The following is a 25,507-nucleotide window of genomic DNA, read 5'->3' on the forward strand; positions in this document are numbered from 1 at the left end:
GGTCAAAAAAAAAAAAAAAAAAAAAAAATGAATTGCATTATATTACAGTATAGTCATCTTTGCACATGAACTGGGATAGGAGAAACTCACTTCAACTGTACATCTTGAAAAACTTCTTGAAAAGAATATGTGAGGTGCTAACAAGATAAAAGGTCATAACATAATATAAAAAATAAACTAGAACTCCTCAGTGTTTGTAAACCAACCAATCTGTGGCTTCAATAGATTTTCATGTGGAATGTTTTTCAATGCATAGAGCACTTTATTGGAAAATTTTCATATTTCAGTTTTATAGCATTTAAAATGTACTTTCCTACATTCTATAGCCTACATAACAAAGACAACTGCTTGTTTCAAGTGTATAATCTTCTATAACATAAAACACTATACAGGGTCTTCATAGCAAACTAAGACCAATAACCAGTAATGGATTATTGCCTTTATATTTCAAATATAATGTTGTAAAATTGGTCAACACAATCTTTCATATATTTCTTCTATATCTATAACAAAAAAATGTATTTGTCTGTACAGTCATCATGCCCTACAAAAAAAAAAGAATAAAAACTTTATGTATCTGTATCCAAAATGTTTTCCTCTAAATGTGAGTTGTGTACTAAAATGCATGTGCAGTATGTTGAAAAGAACAGTTCATTTACAATGAAATTTCTTTCTCTTTATAACTGTGTTAAAAATCCATTTATAAATAACAAAACCTACTGAAGTCATGTCCAACATCCATCCCATTCTTGTTCCTTTGGTTATTTTCTTAATACTTTAAATGCAATAAGGGGTGTTTCTACAAATAAATAAAAAGGAAAAAATAAATAAAAATAATTACAAGAACCCAAGTGGAAATTTTAGTTTAGCACTTGTGTTCTGAATGATAGTCTTGGATGTATCTGGAAGCACTTGTTCATTTGTTAACTTGGCCAGTTAGAGTCATAATAGAGACTTCCTCTATTGCATGTTGTACTAGGGTATAAAAAAATGTTTTCTAGTTGAATAAAAACATGTTAAGGTTACAAATATAATTAACTGTTACAGTTACGCAAGTCTCAAATGTTAACATGTTAAAGTGCTTGTTGCTTCATCATCATCACAGATATGATTGCAAAAGCTTTACTTTTAACAGAGATAATCTGTACTTATTTTTACACAAAGATTGTTGTTGCTGGAATAAAAGGTTATTATTTTTGTGTCAAAATAATGGCCTAATTACTAATGCTATGTTGCAAAGGTGGAATGTGTTCATTTGAAAAGGTGTTTGAAACAGCCCAAACATGCCATTATATTTAAAGTTAAATTAATTTACCTAATATTGCACTTCAGTGTTAAACCCCTTTATAATCATGACAGATATGTCTAAACTGGCATAAGATGGTCTGTAGTTCAGTATGCATATTCTTTAAATAACACTTTTTTAAACTGATTTAGGCATAGACACATAGTCTACAGTGTGTATTGATTGTTGGCCTTTCAGGAATAGATGGTGATGACCTCACGACCTCCCCCTCTTACAAGAAGTACTCTTTCTAGACCTTCAGTCAACACCTCAAGAAATTCCATATCTGAAAGCTTTGCGTTAAAGGAACAGCCTGGGAAATATTTAATGAAATGTAATGTTTACATCAATGTGAATGAGTGGTAAATTGATGTAATAATACCACTTAATACTACTGTGCAATTCTGCAAAAATTAGGCATGCATTTAGGGTGGATCTTTAAACAAAGGATCTCTACAAATCTAACAAGAACTGTTCACGTGATGCTGATATATCAAAACAGATCTTACTGCTAATTGCATCATGCACACTCAAGCAATAAAGTAAGCTGTAACACTTTCAACATTATTCACTGTAAAATCAAATTAGTTGGACTTACTTGGATTTTTTAAGGCAATTGGTTTGCATGCTTTTTCTGAATAAACATTTTTTTTGGCTCAAGTAAAGTGAAAATTATTTAAGTACAGTTTACTAGTTACAGTTAAACTTAACACATCTGTGATTAAAGTATTGTTGTTTTTATTAAATTATTTATATTGAGTTATAGCACGTCTTATACAGTATAAGGGAAATTATGGCTGGACTCTCAGTACTTCTTAGTGCACATAAATCTGCACTTTTGTTAAGTACAACTGAGTAGAGAAGAATGACTTACATTTAACAGGCTCCAAGTTCACCCTATTGGTGACTTCACACAGATCACAACTATTAACCAGCTACAACAAAACAACAACAATAGTCATAATAATTAAAACTATATAAATATATTAATAACAATTATTATGTTTCTACATAAGATCCCTTGTCTTGACCAAACAGACATAGGCTGGGTTTCCCGAAGCACTAAGTAGCACTTAAGTAGTACTTGATTTCTAAGGCATGTTTCCCAAAAACATCGTTATCTAAGTAGTTCGGAAAATCGTTCGTTAATTAACAAGAGCTTTGAACCACTCTTAAGTCTATTAAGTGCAACTTGAACATTTCTTTCTGGCATCTTTCACAGTTTATCAAAGACAATGGGACATTCAATAAATTGTATTAATATATTTTGATCATTGGAAAGCCATTGTAAACTATTTCAAAGGATAAAAAAGTGTTGAAAAAAATCACACTGAAATCAATAGTTAGTCTCCGCAGTCGGCACATGTGACATAATAGGTCTAAATTTACAAGATACATAATACAGTATAACATTACATTAGCCTTCATTGATAAGCATAATTGTAATGGCAATAGAAAGACAACATGTTCATGTACAACATGTTATTTAAGACATGTGAGTAATGTGACCACGCAGTTTAAAACTTAAACTGAAAATCGAGAGTGTGCAATGAGATTCCCTCTCTCTCTCTCGCTCTCTCTCTCTCTCTCTCTCTCTCTCTCTCTCTCTCTCTCTCTCTCTCTCTCTCTCTATCTTCATCCTCCTCCTCTTCTTTCTTCCTCCAATGGCCGGTTCAAAACGGCTCACCTATAGTCTTTTTACAAGGCAGTAACAAACTGCATGATGCATAATGGCAGTAAGGTTACAAGTACACAGTACCTTGAACACTAACCAGATGATCTATTAATATTTAACAGGTCAATGAATAGTTCAGTACTGATGCCCATAATTTTAATCCTGTTCTGTGCATTTGTTCAATTTCCAGCCAAAAAACTTTAAGCTACATGAGAGCCCCTTATGATTCACATAGTGTACATTCACGTTACATGCATTTATTGCATCACTTTCATTAATCTCTATAATTGAGCATCCATACATATGAAACTCCATCTTACTAAAACCATAATTATTTCTTTCATTAAATTCTGTAATAGTTAGGTAATACATTTTGGCGCCTCGACAAGGTTACAAATAAGTTCCATGTCTGTCAGTATTTCCACCTTATTTTCATTTTGAGAAGACAAACACCTTGATATACTGGCCAAAGTGATCAGCTTCCTTGGATTGGACAGCTCCCGTAATGAAGCACTTAAGTTCAACTTTATAATGAGCGATTTTTGTGCTGGTTTGGGAAACAGGCGTTAACATAAAATAATGCGCGACGTTATTTAAGATGATTGTTAAAGCTTAAGTTGCAACGTTACCGGGAAACCCAGCCATAAACTATTCAAGCGCATGGGCTTATGGGTATTCCACAGAGCCACAATTTTGTACTTGATAATTTGTGTTACTTGTAAACTTGCCTAAATGTAAAGTAAATGTAAAAAAAATTGCATTTCAAGTTCTGTTAAATTAGGACCACTTTATCCTAGATTGTATTTATTAATGAGAGCTTTAGGGTTTAAAGAGTAACAGTAACTTAATTAAAACTAGTAAGAATAGTAAAAATAAAGCTTAAGTTGAGTCAACTCTTTTTTTATTTATTTGAAAAATCTATTAGTATTTACAGTGTAACATTCTATGGGCAGACTGGCAACAATCTTTGTGAAGGATACAGTTTTCATCTCCCTCTTGATTGCGTGGAGGACCGGGCATGTTCAACAGTACCAGTCTGGCATCATGGGACCTATTAACAATAACCTCATTCAGCTTCACAGCTGTGTGCATCCGCCGAACATTAGACTGGTCACTGTAACAAACACAAATTCATAATTTAGAATTAAACAAGATGGATTCATACAAAGCTACATGTTTAGCAAATGTTTAAATGTACATTTAAAAACTGTGAGGTGCGGTGTAATTAAACCAACCCAGCCAATTGTATATTAGCTCAATAGGATTCCAATCTTTGCTTTTGGTGACTACAGGTTGTACCATTGAAGAAAATAAACATACACATCTACATATTTTGCTTATCTGTAAAAAAAAAGGCAAATAAAACAAGGAACAGAAACAAACATTTACAAACTAAATTTAAATGAACCATTTATTAGCCTAAAGTCAAAGATCCTTCTCACTTTTATATTAACCGTGTCTGTGCAGTGGTGGTGTGTGCATGTTTTTGTTCTTGCTTGCCCACTCACGGTTTAATGCTGATTAGTTCTCTGAAGTTTTCTGGTGCATTGTTTCTGTTTCGTCTCTCTGCCTCGATCTTTTCACTGGTCCATGTCATCTGGGTTTTCTCTGGTAATACTTCAATGGTTTCCTCGTCTTCATCTGAGTATAGACTGCCCATTCTTACCAGTGAGTGTCTGTCCTTCACTAGCTGGGCCTAGAGTGAAAAAGTTATGAAAAGAGAGCTGGTACGTTCTCTATTACATGCTGTTTTTGACTTTCACAGTTAACAATCACAGTAGAGTCTTTTCTGTTCTGTCTTTTCTTGATTACATCACCCTTTCATAATGTGGCTGAGAAAGAGTCTAGATTAAATCTCTTTTTGGCAATGTTTCCTAGCTTTAATTAGCTATTAACAAGCTCTGATATTTTCAATAAGCTTTTTGGCCATTTGATGCTTTAGTCTTACTTTACAAGTTATAGTCTCCCAATCATTTCTTACCTACGAAATACTATTTCTTTAAGGTTTCCTATTAAATGAAGAATCTATGTTTTTTTGTCCAGACAAAAGGGAAATGGAAGCGTAGCGGTAGTTCTGTCAGGGAGACTCGTAGTAGTATACACCATTCATTCAATTTAGGTGTCTCGTCCAATCATAATCCAGCCTCTTCTTTATAAATCTGTCAGTTATCGCATCATTTGTGTTGTTTTTACCCCTCATCCACCCCTTAACCACCAGTTTAGGTCCCATCCTGCTAAGGGGTAAGTTCCTCTCCCCTGCTGTTCATCTTCCGGCAGGATCTGATGGTTCGAGCAAGAATCTGAGTGCTGAACCGTAGGATGGGGATAATGCCAAACGAAACTATTCTATCCCCATATTATAATTATTCGCATTATTTCAAGTCTTTCTGGTAGAAATACATATTTTTCCATTGCAGTCACAGCTAGCATAGAATGCTTTGCAGCTCTCACCACTTTTCCTTGCACTTTCTTCCAATAGAATCACAGAACAAAATATTACTTAGAAAACACTTAAATTATCACTATACTGTAAAGAACAAAATATACAAATAAATGATGTTTGTATATGTAAATAAAATAATACAAGTGTTGGAAAGTACCTCTCTGTCTCTTTCTGCACTGGATAGCCTCATCTGTTTTAGCATCTGTGACCTTTGTTCCATCATCAGTGTCCTCTCATACGTATATGCTGAGATGTCACTGTCGTGCTGCAAATAATGTCAAAATTAGGCAGCATTCAATAATAATGCACTTTAATTGGCATAAATGCTGCTTCTGGTGAGATTGTAAATGGAGTATAAACAGTGAAGAGAAATTGTTCTGCATACCATCTCAACCACCTCCACCTCTGCTTCTAATCTGAGCTGGTACAGGAAGGTTGCCAGGTCCTTCTTCATCTGAATACTGTTATCGTCCATTTGGGCCACAGTGAAGATTCGCATTTTACATTTACGCCAGACCTGAAGTTCACACATAAAGCCAAAGAAATGGATTGAGTTAGTCCCAGAAAATGTCCATTGTAAGTATACACACGTCACAGTTTATAAGATCTTAAAGGAATATTCCGGGTTTGATACAAGTTAAGCTCAAGCATTTGTGGCATAATAATGAAGAACTTGTCCCCTACTTTTCTTAAAGAAGCAAAAATATGGGTCACAAATGAGGCACTTACAATGGATGTGATTGGGGCCAATCTGTAAATGTTAAAATACTCAACTTTTAAAAATGTATAGTCACAAGATGTAAACAATATGTGTGTTAATATAATTTTATTGTGATAGAATCACATAAACCTTTTCTGTGTTAAGTTATATCCAAATTTACAACTTCGTTGCCATGACGACATAACCTAAACCCTGTTATCACAGTAAATGATGATTTAAAATATACAGCTCAAATAATACAGTTTACATTAATACAAAAATACAAATAACAAACAAGTGTTAACAGAAGAATTAATGTAAGTGCTTTTATAAAATTATAAACTTAATATTTCTGCCTGTTAACCCTCCAAAATTTGGCCCATTCACTTCTATTGAAAATGCTTCATGGCAACCTTGATTTTTACCTTTTATAAAGAAAAAGAGGGACAAGTCGGAATTATTTTTTGTGGTAATCAACATTATGCCACAAAGGCTGTCGATTAAGCTTAACTTGTATTGCGCCCACAATATTCCCTTATTTCTAAAACATTTTTACTATGAAATTACATTATTTTGTATTGTATAAAACAACATTTTTAAGGAAAGACACTCCGTAAAGAGTTAATGAATTATTTTACAGAAGTTAAATAGTTAATTGTTTACCTTATGTTGTTTGAGGAGAAAAGGCAGGAGCATAAGCATTCCACCATCATGAACAATCCACCAGACATCAATGTATCCATCAGTGAAGCGCTCATGGTTGCTGGGATAGAATGACACATTCTTTGGGACCATCAGAGCCAGGTGGGCAGCTGTAGTACAGCGGACCGTATCTATGGTAAAAATAAGAGTGAGAAAATATGGAAAATGTGAATATTAACATCAGCCTAACTTAAGTGATTTTATGTAAAATTACAGATTAAATGCAGACAATAAAGAGTTTACCTACTTCAAATAAACAATCACCAAAATTTAAACTCTCTGGAATGTTCACAATTTCAGGACAAAATGTACACTTTTGCTCTCACTGATAAAGGTTTTCCATGCACGTGGGTCTTCACTCTGTCTCCAGCCATACGGCCAACCCATAACAACTGTGTTGTGCTTCATGCCTCCCAGACCACAGGACTGAATCAAGTGAGCAATCCCCTCTCTCACTTTGGTGGCAACCACCACCTGACAGAACCCCTTCACCCGCTCAATCTCCATCATGTTCTTTATTGCCTGGTGAAGGGTACAAACACAGCAAAATCGTAAAAACCTCAATATCCATGGTTTTATTTTAAGATATGAATTGTATCCTCGTTACAGTATTTCTCAGCACTCAAACAAGTGCACTGTATAGAGTGTATCGAGAGTTGCAATGATCTTAAACTTGACCATTAAAGTTAGTTTGTCTTGATGATGATGATGATGATTACTTGTGTAGATTGGTTTTGACACTGTAAAAACTGTAATTTTAGATTACAATTACTGTAAAGTCATTTTGATGGATAAAAGTGGGTGCAATTAGGGTAACTTCCTCACCTGCTCTGAGGCTTGTGTTTCCCCGTAGCTTTCCAAGAAGTTTCCCTGTATCACTGATCCCACGATGGTCAGGCCTTTTCCTGCCTTCAACTGTGAGGCAAAAGTAAGCATTCTGGGATACTTCACATGTAGGTCCTCATCCAACTTCAACAGAACCAGCAGCTGTGGCCTATTAACATTATTCATTTTAATGTGCTAACACTGTAATGATTTATAACAAATTCAATGAAAAAAGAACATTTAATTTATAGCATTTTCAACAGCAGATGTTTGAAGCTTACATGATACTAATGGGTGACCTAAATAACACTTGCTGTTCGAACAAGCAATGTTTAAAGTATGCCTACAGGAGTGCATTATTTCTTCTGGTTAAACATCTAATGGGAAAACAATAATTTAGCCAAATCATTTTCAAATATATGTTTTGGAATATATCAGCTGATAACAATTAAAAGTTATTTATTTAGAATTTTTTTTATCTAACATCTTTATATATCTTATATTTCATGATTTGGCTTATATATAATCTATTATATGTAAAGAAGAGTAGTCATTTGTGGAAAATAGAGACATTCTTGGTCTGTGCCAAAATTTAAAAACTATGAGATACAAGCTATTGTTTGGAAAAATGGTGATGAACCTCCAATTTTTGGTGTGTGGTGGTCCAGCCTCCAGGCGAAGGAGAGAGTAACGGGCTGCACTGAGAGACAACCCGCGAATCCCATCCCCCCATTCCTTCTCTGCTCTGAAAGAGAGAGAAAAATAAACATGATAGAGGGCTGTAAATAAAAGAGGGGAAATCGTCCACTTCCCAGTGAGTTATGCCAGTTTAATGGATGGCATTAGGAATCACTTACCCTTGATACTCAATGTACTTGTAGATCATACCAGCTATGCACATCGCTACAATGGCATAGTACCAAGAGGAAATAAACATCAGGGCTAAACACATACTCATGCCCAGAAAAGACAGAGCCCTAAAGGGAGAAAATACAATGAAATCCTGCACATCAGAAAGAAGACTCATTATTTTACTTTATACCATTGTCAGAATTATTTCAGCAAAGGTCAATTCTCCAGTTTGTATGCTTATGTGTTTGGCTGTCACTACCTACTCAAATTAAGTAACAGCAGGAAGGAAATAGCGGATAGTATCATGTGCAAAATGTCAGTGAACTTCTTTGTGAACACAGTTTGAGCTGAATGCAAATGTGACTACCAGGGAAGATCTCAGGTCCTAGGAACGCAAGCAAGCAACATACCATGCAAATGCACACACATACCAGTGGTAGTATTTAAATCTTGGTCTCCAGTTAGGCGTTCTTAAAAGTGTTTGTACTGCGCACGCCAAGTTAACAAAAAGATAACACATCAGGAAAAACCTGTTGAGAGAGCAAGCATATTTAAATGAGAATTTGTGAAAGGTAATAACATACCACGTTTAATATCAAATGTGTGGGTGGCAAGAATACTGTAGCAAATTTACTGTTCATACAGTCTGCCTATGTCACTAAGTTGCATAATAAATATCTATGAAGTGATGACTTTCAGTTTTAATCTGATCTAAGCTTCTAAGTAGTCATTTAGCTTAGACATACAGTATGCAGGCACAATGGTCATTTTATTTTCTTGCTCTTGTCAATACGGAACAATTATTTTACAGATAAGCTGATTCTCTTTAGAATTCAATGACATTTTAGCACAAGTGTCATTTGTATCAGAAAATGATTAAATGGATTTACATATGGTGTTCAATATAAAACTATAACCTTCATCTTTATATAAAGTTTCTGTATGGGCTGCATTTATTTGGTGAACTGGTGTGTCTATATTTGTATATCTGTGGTACATATGTCATAACAGGACTCACATGGAGAGAATAGGGGCGACCATATCCAGTGAAGCAATGAGGATGCCGAGCTCTGCTATGAGTCCTGTCAGCAGCAGAGCCCACGTGGGCTCTCCGTTAGCTTTACCATGTCCAAACACCTGTATTTGTAAATATGCACGTGCAAACACACACAGACACACACAGAGAGAATGTTGCAGTCAGATGTCAGCAATCAGCATTACATATTTATAAAATTTTAGGAAAAACATTTTATATGCTAGCATGCAAATACTTTTTTATGGCTTTTGTGGCTTGTTATTTCAGAAAAGGAAGTACACATAAACCAGGAACTCAGAATACAAACATTTCCATCTCATTTAAATTTCACTCTATTCAGGCCTAAAGGTTTGAAAAGTTAATATAAAAAGTACTAATAGTGGTATAAAAAGCTTTCTAATGTATGTTATGAACCACAGCTGGAAGATAAAAGTGCTATATACTGTATGTGCATATTGATATTATAACAAACAAAAGGCACATGCTGCTGAATGAAGTGAAGTGTCTCTTACTCTTAGGAAAGGAATGATATTATCTTTAGCAATGGCTTGCAGGAGGCGGGGAGCTCCTGTCAGGGACTGAAGTCCTGCACCCACTGTAGAGAAGAAAGAGCCGATCACAATGACCCAGGGCGAGGGCCAAGAAAGAGTGCCAACTACCAAGTTTTTATTGACTGCATCTCCAAATCTAAAAAGCAAACACAAGAACACATTCGACTCAATATTGGCTTTCTAGCCCTCCAAACATTTTTTGCAGCAAACAGTACAATAAGAGCTTAAAGAGACAGTTCATTGTTTTCTCAATGGGTGTTCCAAACCCATATTAATTTCTTGCTTCGGTAAAACACAAAAAGGAGATATTTAGCTGATTCTCTTTTATTGCATGGGAAAAGATGCCATGAAAGTGAATGGGGACTGAGGTTAACATTCTGCCTAACATCTCATTTTGTGTTCAATGGAGGAAAGAAAGTCATATGGGTTTGAAACAACATGAGGATGAAAAATTATGACATGATTTTCAATTTTGGGTGAAATGTCCCCATTTAACATTGCACATGTAATATTATCAGGTAAAATGGTTTGAAAGATGGTTGTGTTTGTATGTGTACTGGACTCTTTAGAGGATTTACTTATCTCTCAGCACCACACCCTCAATACAGGCCCCAAACAGTACCACAGAGCTGAAATCTTTCAAATTAATCAAGGAATGCTTGTGGAAATAGTTCCCTCATTGATTGTGCTTTTGAATGAAAAATTGAATGCAACAGAAACATGATGTACTGTAATTAGTCATATAAACAACATAATATTCTGTTGATGAGAGTACTGTAACAGATAAACTATTGCTTTTTACATCACAACAGTAGCAATAGCAATAAAGGATACAGACAAGAGAGGTAGTTGTAATAGCAAGAATTGTCCCTATTGGTATAGACTTCTGTGCATCTCTCAGATCTCCAGATCTGTTTGATCCTGCCATAATGCCTGTTCCAGAGACACAAGAGAGATAGAAGTGAAATCTTATATTTGAAAGCAATTTTTACTCAGGTCATAGTACAGGCTTAGACTCATACATTTGCTTCTTAACTAAAGCCAGTGTGGACTGATACATTTTACTGTACCTGTAGCAGAGGGAAAAAAGATTCCCACCAAAAGGGTGAAGGAAGTGGCGATGTCAGCAGTCACGTAGAAGCCAAAGCTCTCCATGGAGCCGTGCACATCAACAGAGGGCAGACTCGCCTTCTCTAGAATCTGCCCCTTTTCCATGTAATCCCCCCACATGTTTTCTTCAAGACACAAAGAACTCAGCCTTAATGAAATAAAGGGATGAATCCAAATACTGTACATATCAATTGACAAGCAAGCACCTAGACGAGCTGACTTGTTGTGTAATTGTATCAATCCTGTAGACCAGACAAATGTGTCTACCTACCTTTAATGATGCCACTGGCCATCCCAGGAATGCCCTGGATCTCTGTAACATTGTTCTGCACAAAGTACTCATCACAATGAGCTGTGCTGGAATTCTCAGAGCTGCAGAAATTCTTCCACAGCTTGCTAGGAACCGTCTCATTACCGATAACTACCGTCTTCCCACACACATCAAACAGATCCCGAGCCAAAGTCCTGTTTCCTAACATGCAGATCCTATAAAATACGAATGAAAAAGAGTAAACAGATAGAATTTCAAAATAGTACATTACTGACATACAGTACCTATTTGTGTCTAATTCTCATTTTCCAATACAAGAAAACAGCAGCAACACTCCACTTTTGTTATCTGATTACTAAGTACGAAAATCTACTGATCTGTGGATCATTTGACCTTTATATAATATCCAACATACATATATTCTTGGCTCAATCTGTATGGGGAATTTAACACATCCTAAAGTAAATTAAACCATTTTGTGTTTTCTTTGGACTCTTAACACCTGTTTTTACAGACTTACGGAAACTCAGGAGGATGGGAGATGGATTTGACAGCTCCAGCATAGATGGAAACAATGGAAATTATGACACAGGCCAGGAAGAGGGAGGCAAACTTGTTGACATACTTGACCCCCACAAAGACAACCACAGCCATAAGGCTCAAACACATTGTGCCGTACACCCGCATGTTATTCAGCAATGCACCATTGCCTGCATGAATATCTGTGGGATGGAATATGGCAGCCTGAGGAATCAAATATTTCTGTGGACAAAAAAGTTGATGAATGATTATTTTCAAGGTTGGATCATCTTTGGGTTCTGAAAGAGCCCCTAGTCTGATGACCTCTATAGTCAACTCTGACATACACTTATACACATAGACATTTGGGTGGGTGTGCATGTGTGTGTATTATACAGTATATATATATATATATATATATATATATATATATATATATATATATATATATATATATATATATATATATGTACATTTAAATGACAGATGGTTGTCTAAAGAAAGGAGACTAACCAGAAATATTTCAATTGCTCCCAGTATGTACATGGCAGCAGCGAAGGTTGTGCCCAGATAAAAACAGAGACCAACTGCACCACCAAACTCAGGACCCAGAGACCGGGATATCATGAAATAAGCCCCACCAGCTGTCAATAAAAAATAAATAAAAAACAATAAATAAACAATGAACAAATCTTTATGAGAATAAATATAACAATGATCAATCTCAACATCTAATGCAAAACTTTTCTATCAAAGATATAGCAATGGACAACTAAAATAAATTTTTGAACATGGCTAACAGTTTGAATATTGATATTTCTTCCCAATTTACAGTATTAGCTGTAAGAGTATAAGTATTAGCAATTAGTTTGACTGTGAGATACCATTTATGAATATTTGCGGTGTATAATGCCGTGTAGGCATGTTTGAACAAACACATTTCTTTTTATTGAATATTGAAGGAGCAACATAGTTTGTGTGAAAAGAAATAAAAAAGAAAGGTTGTTTTGATTACAATTGGGGCATTTATTTATTTATTTTTTTTTACCCCAAATACTACCCTTTCACTTATTGGTCAGGTATTAAAAATCTTTAGATTTTATCATCTTTAACATAATTTAAAATGATCAATAAGTATTTTGTCTAAAAATACATGTAATAATCATTGATTTTGAGATAATTTGATTATTAGATCAAATTACCTCAAAATCAAACTTTAGACATTGCACGCAATGATCTCATGGATCAGGAATATTTTGCAGTGTATAGTGTCAAACTGGTGTTAAGAAAAGTACTGCGGTGGTTTTTATTGCTGTGTAGTGTTTTGGTAAAAAATTTAATCAAAAGTACCTTTTACCCCAGAGGGCCTTGAGTATTACCCTACCGTTTGTGAAACAAGCTGTATGAACCTCAAAACTTTAACAATTACCTGGTACTACACCATTGGTGGCAATGGCACTCATTGATATTGCTGTTAACATCGTCTGTTAAAGTTAAAAAGAAAACACAAAATCATACATTTGAACATACAGTGTGTCTTAAATGAATTATCCAGGAGGGGACGCCAGGGAACGGGAGCAAAAGAGAGAGAATGCTCACACAGAATGGGCCTAATCACTATAGCAAACACAAATTAAGTAATACCTTATTATAATGTAACAACTGCATTTGCAGTTTATGCAGTTTTAACTTCTACTTTTCTGCAGGATTAATATAATCAAATCAACTAGATTTCCAGATGATTCATGTAATCCCAGCAGATTAATTGAACAGATGTGTTCCAGATGTAGGCTAATACAGCTAACACCTGGAATACATTTTCTAACATATGATGAATGCTTTAATCTTTTTAAATGGTCTTATTTTAGGTTTGCTATGTTTTAAAACACTTCATCTGTGTCTTCTGATTAGGCTATGCAAAGTGACAAAATAGTCCACTGGTGAGTGCTAATCATGGTAAGCTGTTTGTTTACATAGGGGATGTCCTAAACAGACACTGTACATACACGCATATGAGGACAAGAAAAGATACAATGTGGCACGGTGGACATAATCACATAAGGTGCATCCCGAACCACACACTTTTGCACTATTCTATGCCATTTTGTAGTGTAAGTAGCCTGACAGTTTTGTTTGCAAGAACTCACACAGGTACAGCACATGAGAACGATGAGGAAGGACTGAACGACACCTGCTGTGCCCACTATCCAGGTTAGGCGCAGAAAGAGAATCACACCAAAGATGTTCTGCAGACAAGGCAGGTACACTCCCATCAGTGTGCCCATATTCGGAGACTAGAGAGAAAAAGTGGCAGAGAGAGAGAAAGTATCTCAGAACATTTTTGCAGGTGATGATTAGTCTAGCATTTGTCATTTTAAAAGTCTTGTAAACCAGATATTCCAAAGCATGGATAAATTATTGATCTGTAATTTGGAGAGCAATTGCGGCCATCACTTTAGTGGATCTTAACTATCACAGGGCAAGATCTGTACCTGCATTCACTAGAGGTCACAAGTAATTTTTTGAATGTGTCATATTGTCATAGTGAAGCATGCTTTTGAATATAATCTGCTGAAAGAATTTCATAATAAGCTAAATGAAAAGTACAGCCAGATGTTTGCACTGTCAAAAGTTTTGTTTATGAAAATACAGTGGTATAATTACTACTATTTAAAAGTTGTGTGTCTACTTTCCTTTATTTCTACCTTGGGGAGTTTCCTCTTGGATGCATCAGCACTCTCCGCCTCCTCATGCTCTTTGGCTCCCTGAGTAACATTTGTGTAATTGACCAGCCGGCTAAGGAAAGAGGAGACCTTTGGCCGGATGTCCAGCTCTTCCTATGGAAAGACACAATAGGTAACAGAATTCCATTTCTAAAATGTGTTTCCATAATTTCTATGTTTTAACATGGAATTTGGGAAATGTCTAAGTTGTAAATGTACATAAAAAATAATTATACCATTTTCTGTTCGAATACTCGATTCTGATTGGCTGGAATGTGTGCGGTTCAAACCGTTGAATGCACAGGTGTTTCTGGTCAGTTTAGGGCGAATTCCAAACTGCGTTTTTGCACCCTTGAAGGGCACTGTTGGAAGGGGACACCATACGAAGCGGTGTTCCAAACGAAAGTGAGCAACTCAAGCCCTCCACAAAGAGCCCTTCCACAAGGCCGTTAGTGAAGAGTACATGCGATGGTCACTTTGAGGAAGTAATTTTACCATTTATGATTAAATGACCCTCGGTGGCGTGTCCTCTGGATATATTTTAAAGCAAGGTTGTCGATCAGAACATATTACATGTTCAAACGCTCAGGCAAGCGCTATAGCCCTTTTATAACAGATACTTCTCGTCCTCCGCAGTTTACATTTGTCCTCATACATAAGATAGTAGACAGCCATAAGCAGAGAGATACTCCAAAAACAGGGCCCATTTTTTTCTGTAGGCTAGTCTAAACCCTGGGGTTTATTATTATTTATTCATTATTAAGACCTCTCATGCACCAAATAACTTTCGGCAGGAAATGTACATTCATGTCATTTTTGCCAGCCAAAAGTTTGGAATAATGGAATAAAACAGATTTTGCTCTTATGGAAAGAAATTGGTACTTTTCTTCACCAAAGTGGCATTCAACTGATCACAATGTGTAGTCAGGACATTAATAACGTGAAATATTTATATTACAATTAAACTACTTCAAAGAGTTCTCATCAAAAAATCCTCCACATGCATCAATGACAGCTTTGCAGATCCTTGGCATTCTAGCTGTCAGTTTGTCCAGATACTCAGGTGACATTTCACCCCACACTTCCTGTAGCACTTGCCATAGATGTGGCTGTCTTGTCGGGCACTTCTCACGCACCTTACAGTCTAGCTGATCCACAAAAGCTCAATAGGGTTAAGATCCATAACACTCTTTTCCAGTTATCTGTTGTCCAATGTCTGTGTTTCTTTGCCCACTCTAATCTTTTCTATTTGATTTTCTGTTTCAAAAGTGGCTTTTTCTTTGCAATTCTTCCCATAACGCCTGCACGCCTGAGTCTTCTCTTTGCTGTTGTACATGAAACTGGTGTTGAGCGGGCAGAATTCAATGAAGCTGTCAGTTGAGGACATGTGAGGTGTCTATTTCTCAAACTAGAGACTCTGATGTACTTATCCTCTTGTTTAGTTGTATCTGGGCCTTCCACATCTCTTTGTGTCCTTGTTAGAGCCAGTTGTCCTTTGTCTTTGATGACAGTAGTGTACACCTTTGTATGAAATCTTCAGTTTTTTGGCAATTTCAAGCATTGTATAGCCTTCATTCCTCAAAACAATGATTGACTGATGAATTTCTAGAGAAAGCTGTTTCTTTTCTCTTTTTTTTTGTGCCATTTTTGCCCTAATATTGACCTTAAGACATGCCAAAAACAAACACAAAGACAATGTTAAGCTTCATTTAATGAAACAAATAGCTTTCAACTGTGTTTGATATAATGGCAAGTGATTTTCTAGTACCAAATTAGCAATTTAGCACGATTACTCAAGAATAAAGTGTTGGAGTGATGGCTACTGGAAATGGGGCCTGTCTAGATTTGATCAAAAATGACTTTTTTCAAATAGTGATGGTGCTGTTTTTTACATCAGTAATGTCCTGACTATACTTTGTGATCAGTTGAATTCCACTTTGGTGAATTAAAAGTACCAATTTCCTTCTGAAACAGCAAAATCTGTACATTATTCCAAACTTTTGGCCGCCAGTGTATTTAATATACATTTATGTACAGATATATTACTATTATTATTACTATTAAAACAGCAACAGTAAGAATTTTTAAATAATACACAAAAGGCAATGTTTGAAAAAAAAAAAAAAAAAAACTATTACAAAACGTATATTTATTTGCAATAAATTAACAGCAATAAATAAGAGATTCCTGTTAGAACAGCTACGCTGCGTCGTCATGGTAAAGTTTCAGGCGAAGATAAAGTGGAAGTGACGTACGTCTTTCATCACACCCTTTATCAAGTGTGTTCCAAATGGATTACATTTGCGAGCACAGAAAGTATGAGACGCGACTGCCCTGCACCCTCCAGAGTTCCCATTCAATGGCACAGCCCTTCGGAGGGAGTAGGGAATAGGGATGCTCACTTCCGTTTGGAATTCGCCCTTAATCACCGCTCGATATTAATGCGCTGTTTGTAACCATAGCAACATAAAATTACAGAGCAAGTGGAGTGAGCTATTGACCTTATTCAGCCCCGCCCCTTTTCTGCGCTCCGTTCTTCCGAATTTTGTTATCCAACTTCCTTTTTGTATTGAAGCTACTGAGAAGAGTAAATCAAAATGGATTACATTTGCGAGCACAGAAAGTAGTTTTCATCAAGAGTTGATGGTGAGTCTACAGCACCGCTTTACTATGTGAAAATGCTCATGAGGTGTTTTTTCTGTCACTGTGTTCGTTTTTTCCACCACCTTTTTCATAATACAAGCGTTTGTTATACGTGTAATTTTTAGGTTTCAACTTTTTAAAATTAATTTGTAACCATACATTTTTAGAGGCTTAAATGTGATTAAAATGGTTGTTAACAGAATATAAAATAAAACATACACTTTCACGTGTATGTGTGTGTGTGTTTAAATAGTGTCAACCCCTCTACATTCTTTGGATATTATTATTTCTGGATTGCGCATTTAAATTCACAGTTTTGACCAAGTGTGTGGTCGCACTACTTTTGCGAGCTGTAGATCTAACGGCCCTTAGGTAAAATTAACTGTTATTTTTTATTGTTCCTGTTATAATTTGCTCTGCAAAAAAAATCTATGACAGCTGTAACTAATCAATGCTGGCAAGTGACCATGGTATAAGCGGGATAACCCACGGCTAGGTGCAGTGACGTGCACAGACCTTAGCAGGGGTGAAAGGACATGGAGAGTGTGTGAAGAGGGAGGGGGGCTGAGCCCCTGCAGCCCCCGTTTTGTGCTTGTCAGCTTCGCGTCGGGTGGTTCTTCGCCTCCACGTCATGCATTTACAATCGTTTAATGCACACCTAGCCGTAGATTATCCCTTACGTGTACACTTTAACATTTTTATCATGTACCGTACATTACTTTCTGGAAAGTTCTTTCAGACAATGGTTTTATTGATCCGTCAGAGTACTCATTGGACAGTTAATGAGTTTTTGATTAGATGCTTAGATAAAAAAAAATAAAAATAAAAAATAGATAAAAACAAATTAAATAAATATCAGTGCAAAATTAACCTCAAACAGGGCCAGGTTTCTGTCGTAGTAGTCGTTCCTTTTAGATGCTGAGTCTGAACTGCTGAGGAAGGGACTGTCTTCTTTATGATTGCCATGGCCTGGAAGGGAAGGGAATTTACACCTTATTTAATGGAGAGAAAAAAAGAAAAAGAAAAAAAAAAACAGACATACAGTTTACACCCCCAATTTATATGTAGTTTGAGTTTGTGAAATGAGTGTTTTTGTGTATGTGTTTTTTCTACATGTTTGTGTGTATGTGTTTGGTATGTACGTGAGTGTTAATTTTTTGCATGTTTTAAGCAAGTCAAAATTTCAGTATTTGCCATTTAAAGGGTAGAAGTCAGACATTACAGATGGAATATTTAAATCCTCTCTGTTTTCCCTGTCAACACATTACAGAGAGCAAAGAAGCAGTGTTATTTCAGAAAGAGATTCTTTTGATTGCGTATGGATTTTATTTCCATTTATTTCAGTCTACATCACTTAACTTTACTGGTCGATCATGCAGTTTTTCAAGTCTTCTTTCCAACTTCTTCATACACATTTTCTCTCTGCCTTAGTATATACAGTATATATTATCTCACGCATATAGAGTCCAGATCTATTATAAAAGGCCAGTAGATTCTCTCATGTCAAGGATGTGTTCTTTTTGCTCTCTCTCTCTCTCTGTTTGTTTGCTATATGTCTCACTCACCTGTATCCAGGGTTAATGTGCCATTAATGGTAGAGTTTGCTTTAGAATTGTTGTGGGTCAGCATGTTGTTCTGTGTACAGCAAGGCAGGCGGCACTCTGAGCTGTGTGCATAGTCTCTATTCAGGTCACTGTGAACTGTTACTGAGAGAGCGAGGGGGTCCAGTATTCACAGACACACAACACACACGCACTAATATGAAATGTGTGCCCACACACACTTACAATCATTAAAATGTGTATGCACACTTCACATTTACACATACAGTCAGACACGTATAGGCCTATACAATACACACAGCCCCTCAGGCTCAGAGTGCATGTACTGATGCATCACTAACACACAGTCTTCCACACTACAGTCAGTATGTGCTAATAGGACTGTGAGCAGAATGACACACTTGTTTAGGGCCAAGAACACCACACACATCAAACTTAAGCACAAGACATACAGTACTCAATCAATACATCTAAATTCAGAGAATACATCAGCTATCATCCAGTGATGGAGTCTTAATCTGTTTTTTTTTTTTTCTTTTTTTTTTTAACAAATCAATACTGTGACATTAGGCCTCCAGGACCTTAAAATTGGTCAAATGCTGCCCTCTAGCTTTCAGTAGCTTTATGGAAGTTTTGCTGATTTGTCAGCTGTCTTTCCTCTGTATTTTGAACAAATATGTTAACAATGTTTTGTTTTTTGAGGAGCAAAAGTTAAAAATAACTTTGTTCTCAGATCTGATGTGTTTAATTGTGTGTTTAAAACTCTTAGTGAAATTACTTGACAGCGCCCACACAAAATGTCTCTTGCTGGGTAGCTGCAGGAGGGGGAAGCAAAAGCTTTAAAGTGACAAGTCTGAACACGTTAACAGGACTGTGCCAAAATGCTGCAGAGCAAAGCCAAAGCAACCAGCATCATAGCTGTAATGTTTTGTGTGTGCTGAAAAACTCTACACTAGGGCTGCTCGGTTATGGAAAAAATCATAATCACGATTATTTTGGTCAATATTGAGATCATGATTACTCATTGACTTTGGAAACATCATGCGTTTATTGAACTTTAAAAATAAAATAATATAACTTGTCTTTTTGACAGTGGAATGTAAACTTGAAAATGTAAACTGCACTGGGTAGGGGAGGAGACTATTGTCATATGATAATTATTTTATGTTACGTATGGTAGTTAAATAAAGAAAAGCCTCCATCGTCATCATTTACAGCAGGGGTGCTCACACTTCTATGGAATGAGATCTACTTCTTCATCATGTTATTGCAGCAAGATCTACCATGTACAATAAAGTCTATACATTATCACAATACCAAAATTTCAGTAGTCGGTCGTGAAATTTGATGGTTCTCAATACCAGCTTCAAAACCACAACAAATAATAACACAAACTAATAAGCTAATTATATAAGAATGGTTTCAAGTAATTATTCAAGACTAGTAAACAGTCAGTAATAAAATAACAATAAAAAACTGCAATAAATAGAAATAGAATAAAAATAATAGAACAAAAAATACAAATTAAGAAAATTCTGTGCTTTTTTAACAGCTTTAAAAGTTTTTAACAGCAGTAAGCTATCAAGTATTCAAGTAAACATTCAGAATGAAATGCAACATAAAACTACTACAGGTCTTTACTCTATGATTATAACACATTAATACTTTTTAAAGCTACTAAAGTTACTCAGTCAAGAGCAGTGAGTGTTTTCTCGTTTTCTTGTTATGGTTGTTTGATTATTATAATGACACAATACACTAGATGGAAGCAGGTCTATTAGCTTACATTTATACTTACAAGTTTCTCGGACTTGTCTGGCGCTCCCTTTTTAGTGATATCAGTCAGCGGGCTGGTGGTGGCCAAATAATTAGGCACAAACCTTCTATAATAGCCAGCCAGCCCCAGGAACTGTCTCACCTCCTTTTAGTCTTGGGTCTCAGGGAGGCCGCAATCGCTGAAGTCTTATCAATTTGGGAATGCACCTGTCCATGACCCAAATGGAAGCCCAGATACCATACCTCCACCCATCCAATTGCGCACTTCTTTGGGTTTTCTGTAAGTCCTGCTCATCACAGCGTTCTCAGGACGGCTCTCAGATGTTGTACATGCCGCTGCCAATCATTGCTGTAAATTATGATGTCATCTAGATAGGCAGCGGCGTACACCGTGTGTGGTCGCTGGAACGTTGGCCCCGAACAACCCGAACGGATGTGTCACGAATTGGTGTAATCCAAACGGTGTGGAGAAAGCCATTTTTTCATGGGACATTGGTGTTAAGGGGATTTGCCAATATCGCTTCGTTAAGTCCAGTGTCGAGTAAAATCAAGCTGTGCCCAACTGATCGAGCAACTCATCAATACATATGCTTCAAATTTAGACACCGCATTGACTTTTCTATAATCCACACAGAATCGTACTGACCCTTTGCTCTTAAGGACTAGAATGACCAGGCTGGACCAATCACTGTGGGATTCTCCTATTACTCCCTGTGGCGAGCAGGGCGGGACCGAGCAGCATCTGGGCAGAGGGAGGCCGGAAATATAAGTGGTGAATGAGGTCCACCTGTGTGCCACACCGGTCTCGCGTTCCAATGAGGGGCGGCAGGAGTATTTAAGGAGAGGACACAGCAGCAGATGAGAGAGAGAGAGAGAGACACACAAACCTGACTGTGTGTAGTGTTGAGCTGAAAATCCAACAGAGTTATTGTGTAGTGAAGCTGAAAAGCATAATGTAGTGTGAAGCAGTGTGTTATTGTGTCTGACTGAAAAGTGCAACAATAAATAGCTATGTGTTTTTGTTAAGCCTGCCTCAGCTTCCTCCTTTCTACGAACTGTTACACTGGTGCCGAAACCCAGGAAGGAGGAAAGATGCGGCATCAAGGAGTCCACGCCGCTGACTGAGGATCGCGACGCCAAGGGAGTTCTCGATCCAGTGTCGCTGGAGCTCTGCGTCAACCGGCAACTGAAAGGGATGGCTGAGGGGTCCAGTGCCATCGCCTGGCATCGCGGACTGAAGCAGTACAGTGAGCTGAGGGCCAGTCGACATGTCCGGGACCAGCGAGCCCATCTCTCTCTGCTTTCTCCTCTCTCTCTCTCTATTCTCCCCCCTCCTCTCCCTTGTCCTATTCCCACTACCAGGCACGTACGGGTTAGACCCGGAGACCATCCTGATGCGCCAACGCTCCCTCCCTAGAAATGGGGGGGGGGGAGTATGTCAGAGGCCAGAGAATTCCCCGACCTGAGTTTGGCGATGGGGGTATGTGGCGAGCAGGGCAGGGCCGAGCGGCATCTGGGCAGAGTGAGGCTGGGAAGATAAGTGGTGAATGAGGTCCACCTGTGTGCCACACCGTTCTCGCGTTCCAGTGAGGGGTGGCGGGAGTATTTAAGGAGAGGAGACAGCGGCAGATGAGAGAGAGAGATACACGAAGCTGACTGTGTGTAGTGTTGTGCTGAAAAGCCAACAGTGTTTATGTTTAGTGAAGCTGAAAAGCATAACATAGTGTGAAGCAGTGTGTTATTGTGTGTGACTGAAAAGTGCAACAATAAATGTCTACATGCTTCCTCCTTTCCATGAACTGTTACACTCCCATATCGAGCATTGCATCTAATTCTTCTCGAACCACCTTTTTCTTGAGCTCGGGAATTCGGTAGGGACGAGTGCATACCACTACCCCGGGCGTAATCTCAATGTGGTGCTCTATGAGATTTGTGCACCTAGATTTGCAGCTTGCCAACCTCTGTGACATGAGACTATGAGAGTCGGTCTCCACAAGTGACTGGGGTGACATTTATCTTCACCTCTGGCCCGAGCTCCTCCCTCTCTGGAACCACCGTCACCAATGTCACAGGTACTGCCTCTGTCCATAATTTCAGGAGGATGAGATGGTATATTTGACGTGCATCACCTCTATCTGTCCGCCTTACCTCATAATCGAGATCTCCTACACGCCGTGTGACCTCAAAAGGCCCTTGCCACTTGGCGAGTAATTTAGGGCTCGACATTAGGAGTAATACAGGCACTTTGTCTCCTGGTGCACATTCCCATAGCCGAGTGCTCCTGTCATACAGTCGGCTTTGATGTTCTTGAGCTTGGAGCAAATTCTCCTGTTAGTTGACCCAAAGTGTGGAGATTTGCTCTAAGATAAAGAACGTACTGAATTTCATTTTTGCTGTTTGAAGGTCCCTCCTCTAAAGCTTCCCTCATGACGTCGAGCACACCAAGCGGCTTATGTCCATACAGCAGCTCGAATGGGGAAAACCATGTGGAGGCTTGTGGGACCTCTCGAACTGCAAATAACAGGGGTTCGATCCACTTATCCCAATTTCTAATGTCCTTCTGTACGAATTTATGAATCAGGGTTTCAGGGTTTTATTAAACTGTTCCACCAACCCATCTGTCTGTGGGTGGTAAACACTGGTGTGAATCGATTTAATACCCAACAATTTGTATAGTTTGTGTAGTATACGTGACATGAATACAGTGCCCTGATCCATGAGGATTTCTTTCAGCTGCGCACGTCAAGCTTTATCAAGTGAAACTGTTGCCGGTGTCGTTCGGGGCTGCAGCCGACCCACTGCAGGATGGTCTTCTTCAGATCGTCATACACCAGGATGTTGCACCGCAACCTCCCCGGACAACAGTGGAATGAGCCTGGCCACCCACTGGGCTTGCGGCCAATTCCAGATCTCTGTTGTTCTCTCAAACAAGTCCAGGAATGTCTCCGGATCATCTTCGGCCCCATTGAGGGCGGCCGGACACATGGGGGCTGCTTTCTCCAGGTGTAGTAAGCTCCGAATCGCCTGCCTGTCCTCTGCTTGAGCCTTGATAACCTCCTGGAACTGACTATCCTGATACTTGCGAAGCTCAAGCAGGGCCTGATTTTGGGAATGATGCATGCTGGCGAGTGATTGAATGACTTCAGCCAAATGCGAGGACTCCATACCAGCGTGTACTTCTTCCAAACTCCCGGGTTTCGGCACCACTGTAACAGGTTTGCCGTTGTGGGAAGGAGGAAGTGGGACTCAGGTACATTGAACTCAAACTCTGTTCTTTATTAACAGTTTTTTCAAGGTGGCTTTTCAGCCTAAACTCAAGGTCACCAAGACAACTGAACTCTGCTTGTGTCTCTCTCCACGTCTCTGGCGTGGTCTCTCCTTTTATTGCTCTCCCTAGTGCTTATTGAAATCAGAAACAGGTGTTAGACCTTATAATGCTCAGGTGTATACCCTTACCGCTTTCTCTCTCTCTGGACGAACACTCAACCATGCTCCTGCTGCAACAGTGTTGTTGTAGTATGTCTATGACACTCTAAATAAACACAATAAACATGCTGCAGTGATGCCCCTATACTGTTAATATTTAATTAGGAATGCAAATAGTGTCTGCCACTATTTGCACCGGGTGTAAATAGCATCTACATTTATTTGCACCAGGGTGAAAAAAGCATCTGCCAAACTATTTTGTTTTGGAAAATGCTCAAGCTGATTAATCGAAGAAAACAATTTACAACCTTGTAAGGAGCTTACATTCTATTAAACATTTAAAGTCATGCTGTTAAGGACATTTTAGCTCTAGAGTTTCTTTGGCAATGTATTGTGTTATGATGGCATACTTGGTTGTTTGATGTGATTGTCATAATAATATCCGCTGTGTGAGTACATTCCTGTGTGTGTGTGTGTGTGTGCAGTCCTGTGCGCCCCTGACTGTGATGTTTTATGTTAGTGTACTAATTTGAGATTAACCACTGTGCTGATGAATTGTTAACAAACCCACTCTGTTCTCTCAACTGGAGAAAGAGGTCCCTAGACAGACACACCACTCTCCTGATGCTCCCTTACAGGTTAGTCAACCAGCTCCAGTGAGTATTACAGTATGAAAAACAGTCCATATCAAGTAATTACAGTCCATGCGTTACTTATTTAGTGCACTACTAAATGTGCATTCTAATGCTAACCCGTTTCATTTTACCTTGTCAATAATTAGCAGTTTTCAAATTATGTCATTATCTGTATACATCTTACTGTATATGAGTTTATCTTCTAGATGCATGTTCACAGCTTTGCATGGAGATGTACCTCTTATTCTGCAAGATTTCTGAAAAGGGTAACTTTGCTTGAACACTTATGACAAAAACAGTTTAGCTGAAAGTTAAAGCACATGATTATCATTTACACTGTTATTCAGAAAGCAGGGTTACAGTGAAAATACATTTTATTGGAGTTTACTGATAAAAAAAAAAAATAATAATAATAATAATTAAGAGATTAATACTAGTGGTCGACCGATATATCACCGATGCCGATAAATCGGCCGATATTCTGACTTTTTTAATGATCGGCTGAGACATGTAAACGACCAGTCACTGTTCATTTTGTTGTTACATGCAGTCATGTTACTACAATAATAGACCAGTGTGCAACACAGTGTGATTCAAACGATCCGCATATCAGAGCCGCGGCAGATGCGTTTGAGCTTATAATGTTAAAGTGCCAACCTGTTTCATTCTCCCTCTCTCTCCTCAACAGTTCCCTGTAACTTTTAACTGTCTTGTCTAATGACAAAAAGGCAAATATCAAACTATTATCATATACTGTCTGCAAATATGCGCAT

The 25,507-nt window shown here is 37.8% G+C and overlaps 1 protein-coding gene across 1 annotated transcript in view; it reads right to left on the reverse strand.

Annotated features, from left to right (window-relative positions):
- Nucleotides 1-238: 238 nt before the first annotated feature.
- The window catches only part of slc12a4 (solute carrier family 12 member 4), a 38,097-nt gene continuing 12,828 nt past the window's right edge, over nucleotides 239-25,507 (reverse strand). The window contains exons 2-24 of the mRNA XM_051655017.1: nucleotides 18,207-18,304; nucleotides 14,675-14,806; nucleotides 14,117-14,263; nucleotides 13,399-13,453; nucleotides 12,483-12,613; nucleotides 11,971-12,212; nucleotides 11,451-11,665; nucleotides 11,140-11,304; nucleotides 10,904-11,002; nucleotides 10,648-10,705; nucleotides 10,031-10,205; nucleotides 9,501-9,619; nucleotides 8,914-9,012; nucleotides 8,488-8,607; nucleotides 8,271-8,375; nucleotides 7,631-7,799; nucleotides 7,132-7,327; nucleotides 6,767-6,936; nucleotides 5,789-5,920; nucleotides 5,561-5,668; nucleotides 4,469-4,656; nucleotides 3,941-4,074; nucleotides 239-1,571 (exon numbers count right to left, since the gene is read on the reverse strand). Of these exons, the coding sequence (XP_051510977.1) occupies nucleotides 1,480-1,571; nucleotides 3,941-4,074; nucleotides 4,469-4,656; nucleotides 5,561-5,668; nucleotides 5,789-5,920; nucleotides 6,767-6,936; nucleotides 7,132-7,327; nucleotides 7,631-7,799; nucleotides 8,271-8,375; nucleotides 8,488-8,607; nucleotides 8,914-9,012; nucleotides 9,501-9,619; nucleotides 10,031-10,205; nucleotides 10,648-10,705; nucleotides 10,904-11,002; nucleotides 11,140-11,304; nucleotides 11,451-11,665; nucleotides 11,971-12,212; nucleotides 12,483-12,613; nucleotides 13,399-13,453; nucleotides 14,117-14,263; nucleotides 14,675-14,806; nucleotides 18,207-18,304 (3,149 nt within the window). The 3' untranslated portion in view covers nucleotides 239-1,479. The remainder of the gene's footprint in view (nucleotides 1,572-3,940; nucleotides 4,075-4,468; nucleotides 4,657-5,560; nucleotides 5,669-5,788; nucleotides 5,921-6,766; nucleotides 6,937-7,131; nucleotides 7,328-7,630; nucleotides 7,800-8,270; nucleotides 8,376-8,487; nucleotides 8,608-8,913; nucleotides 9,013-9,500; nucleotides 9,620-10,030; nucleotides 10,206-10,647; nucleotides 10,706-10,903; nucleotides 11,003-11,139; nucleotides 11,305-11,450; nucleotides 11,666-11,970; nucleotides 12,213-12,482; nucleotides 12,614-13,398; nucleotides 13,454-14,116; nucleotides 14,264-14,674; nucleotides 14,807-18,206; nucleotides 18,305-25,507) is intronic.

Source organism: Myxocyprinus asiaticus, chromosome 2, assembly GCF_019703515.2.
Source record: "Myxocyprinus asiaticus isolate MX2 ecotype Aquarium Trade chromosome 2, UBuf_Myxa_2, whole genome shotgun sequence".
NCBI classification, from domain to species: domain Eukaryota; kingdom Metazoa; phylum Chordata; class Actinopteri; order Cypriniformes; family Catostomidae; genus Myxocyprinus; species Myxocyprinus asiaticus.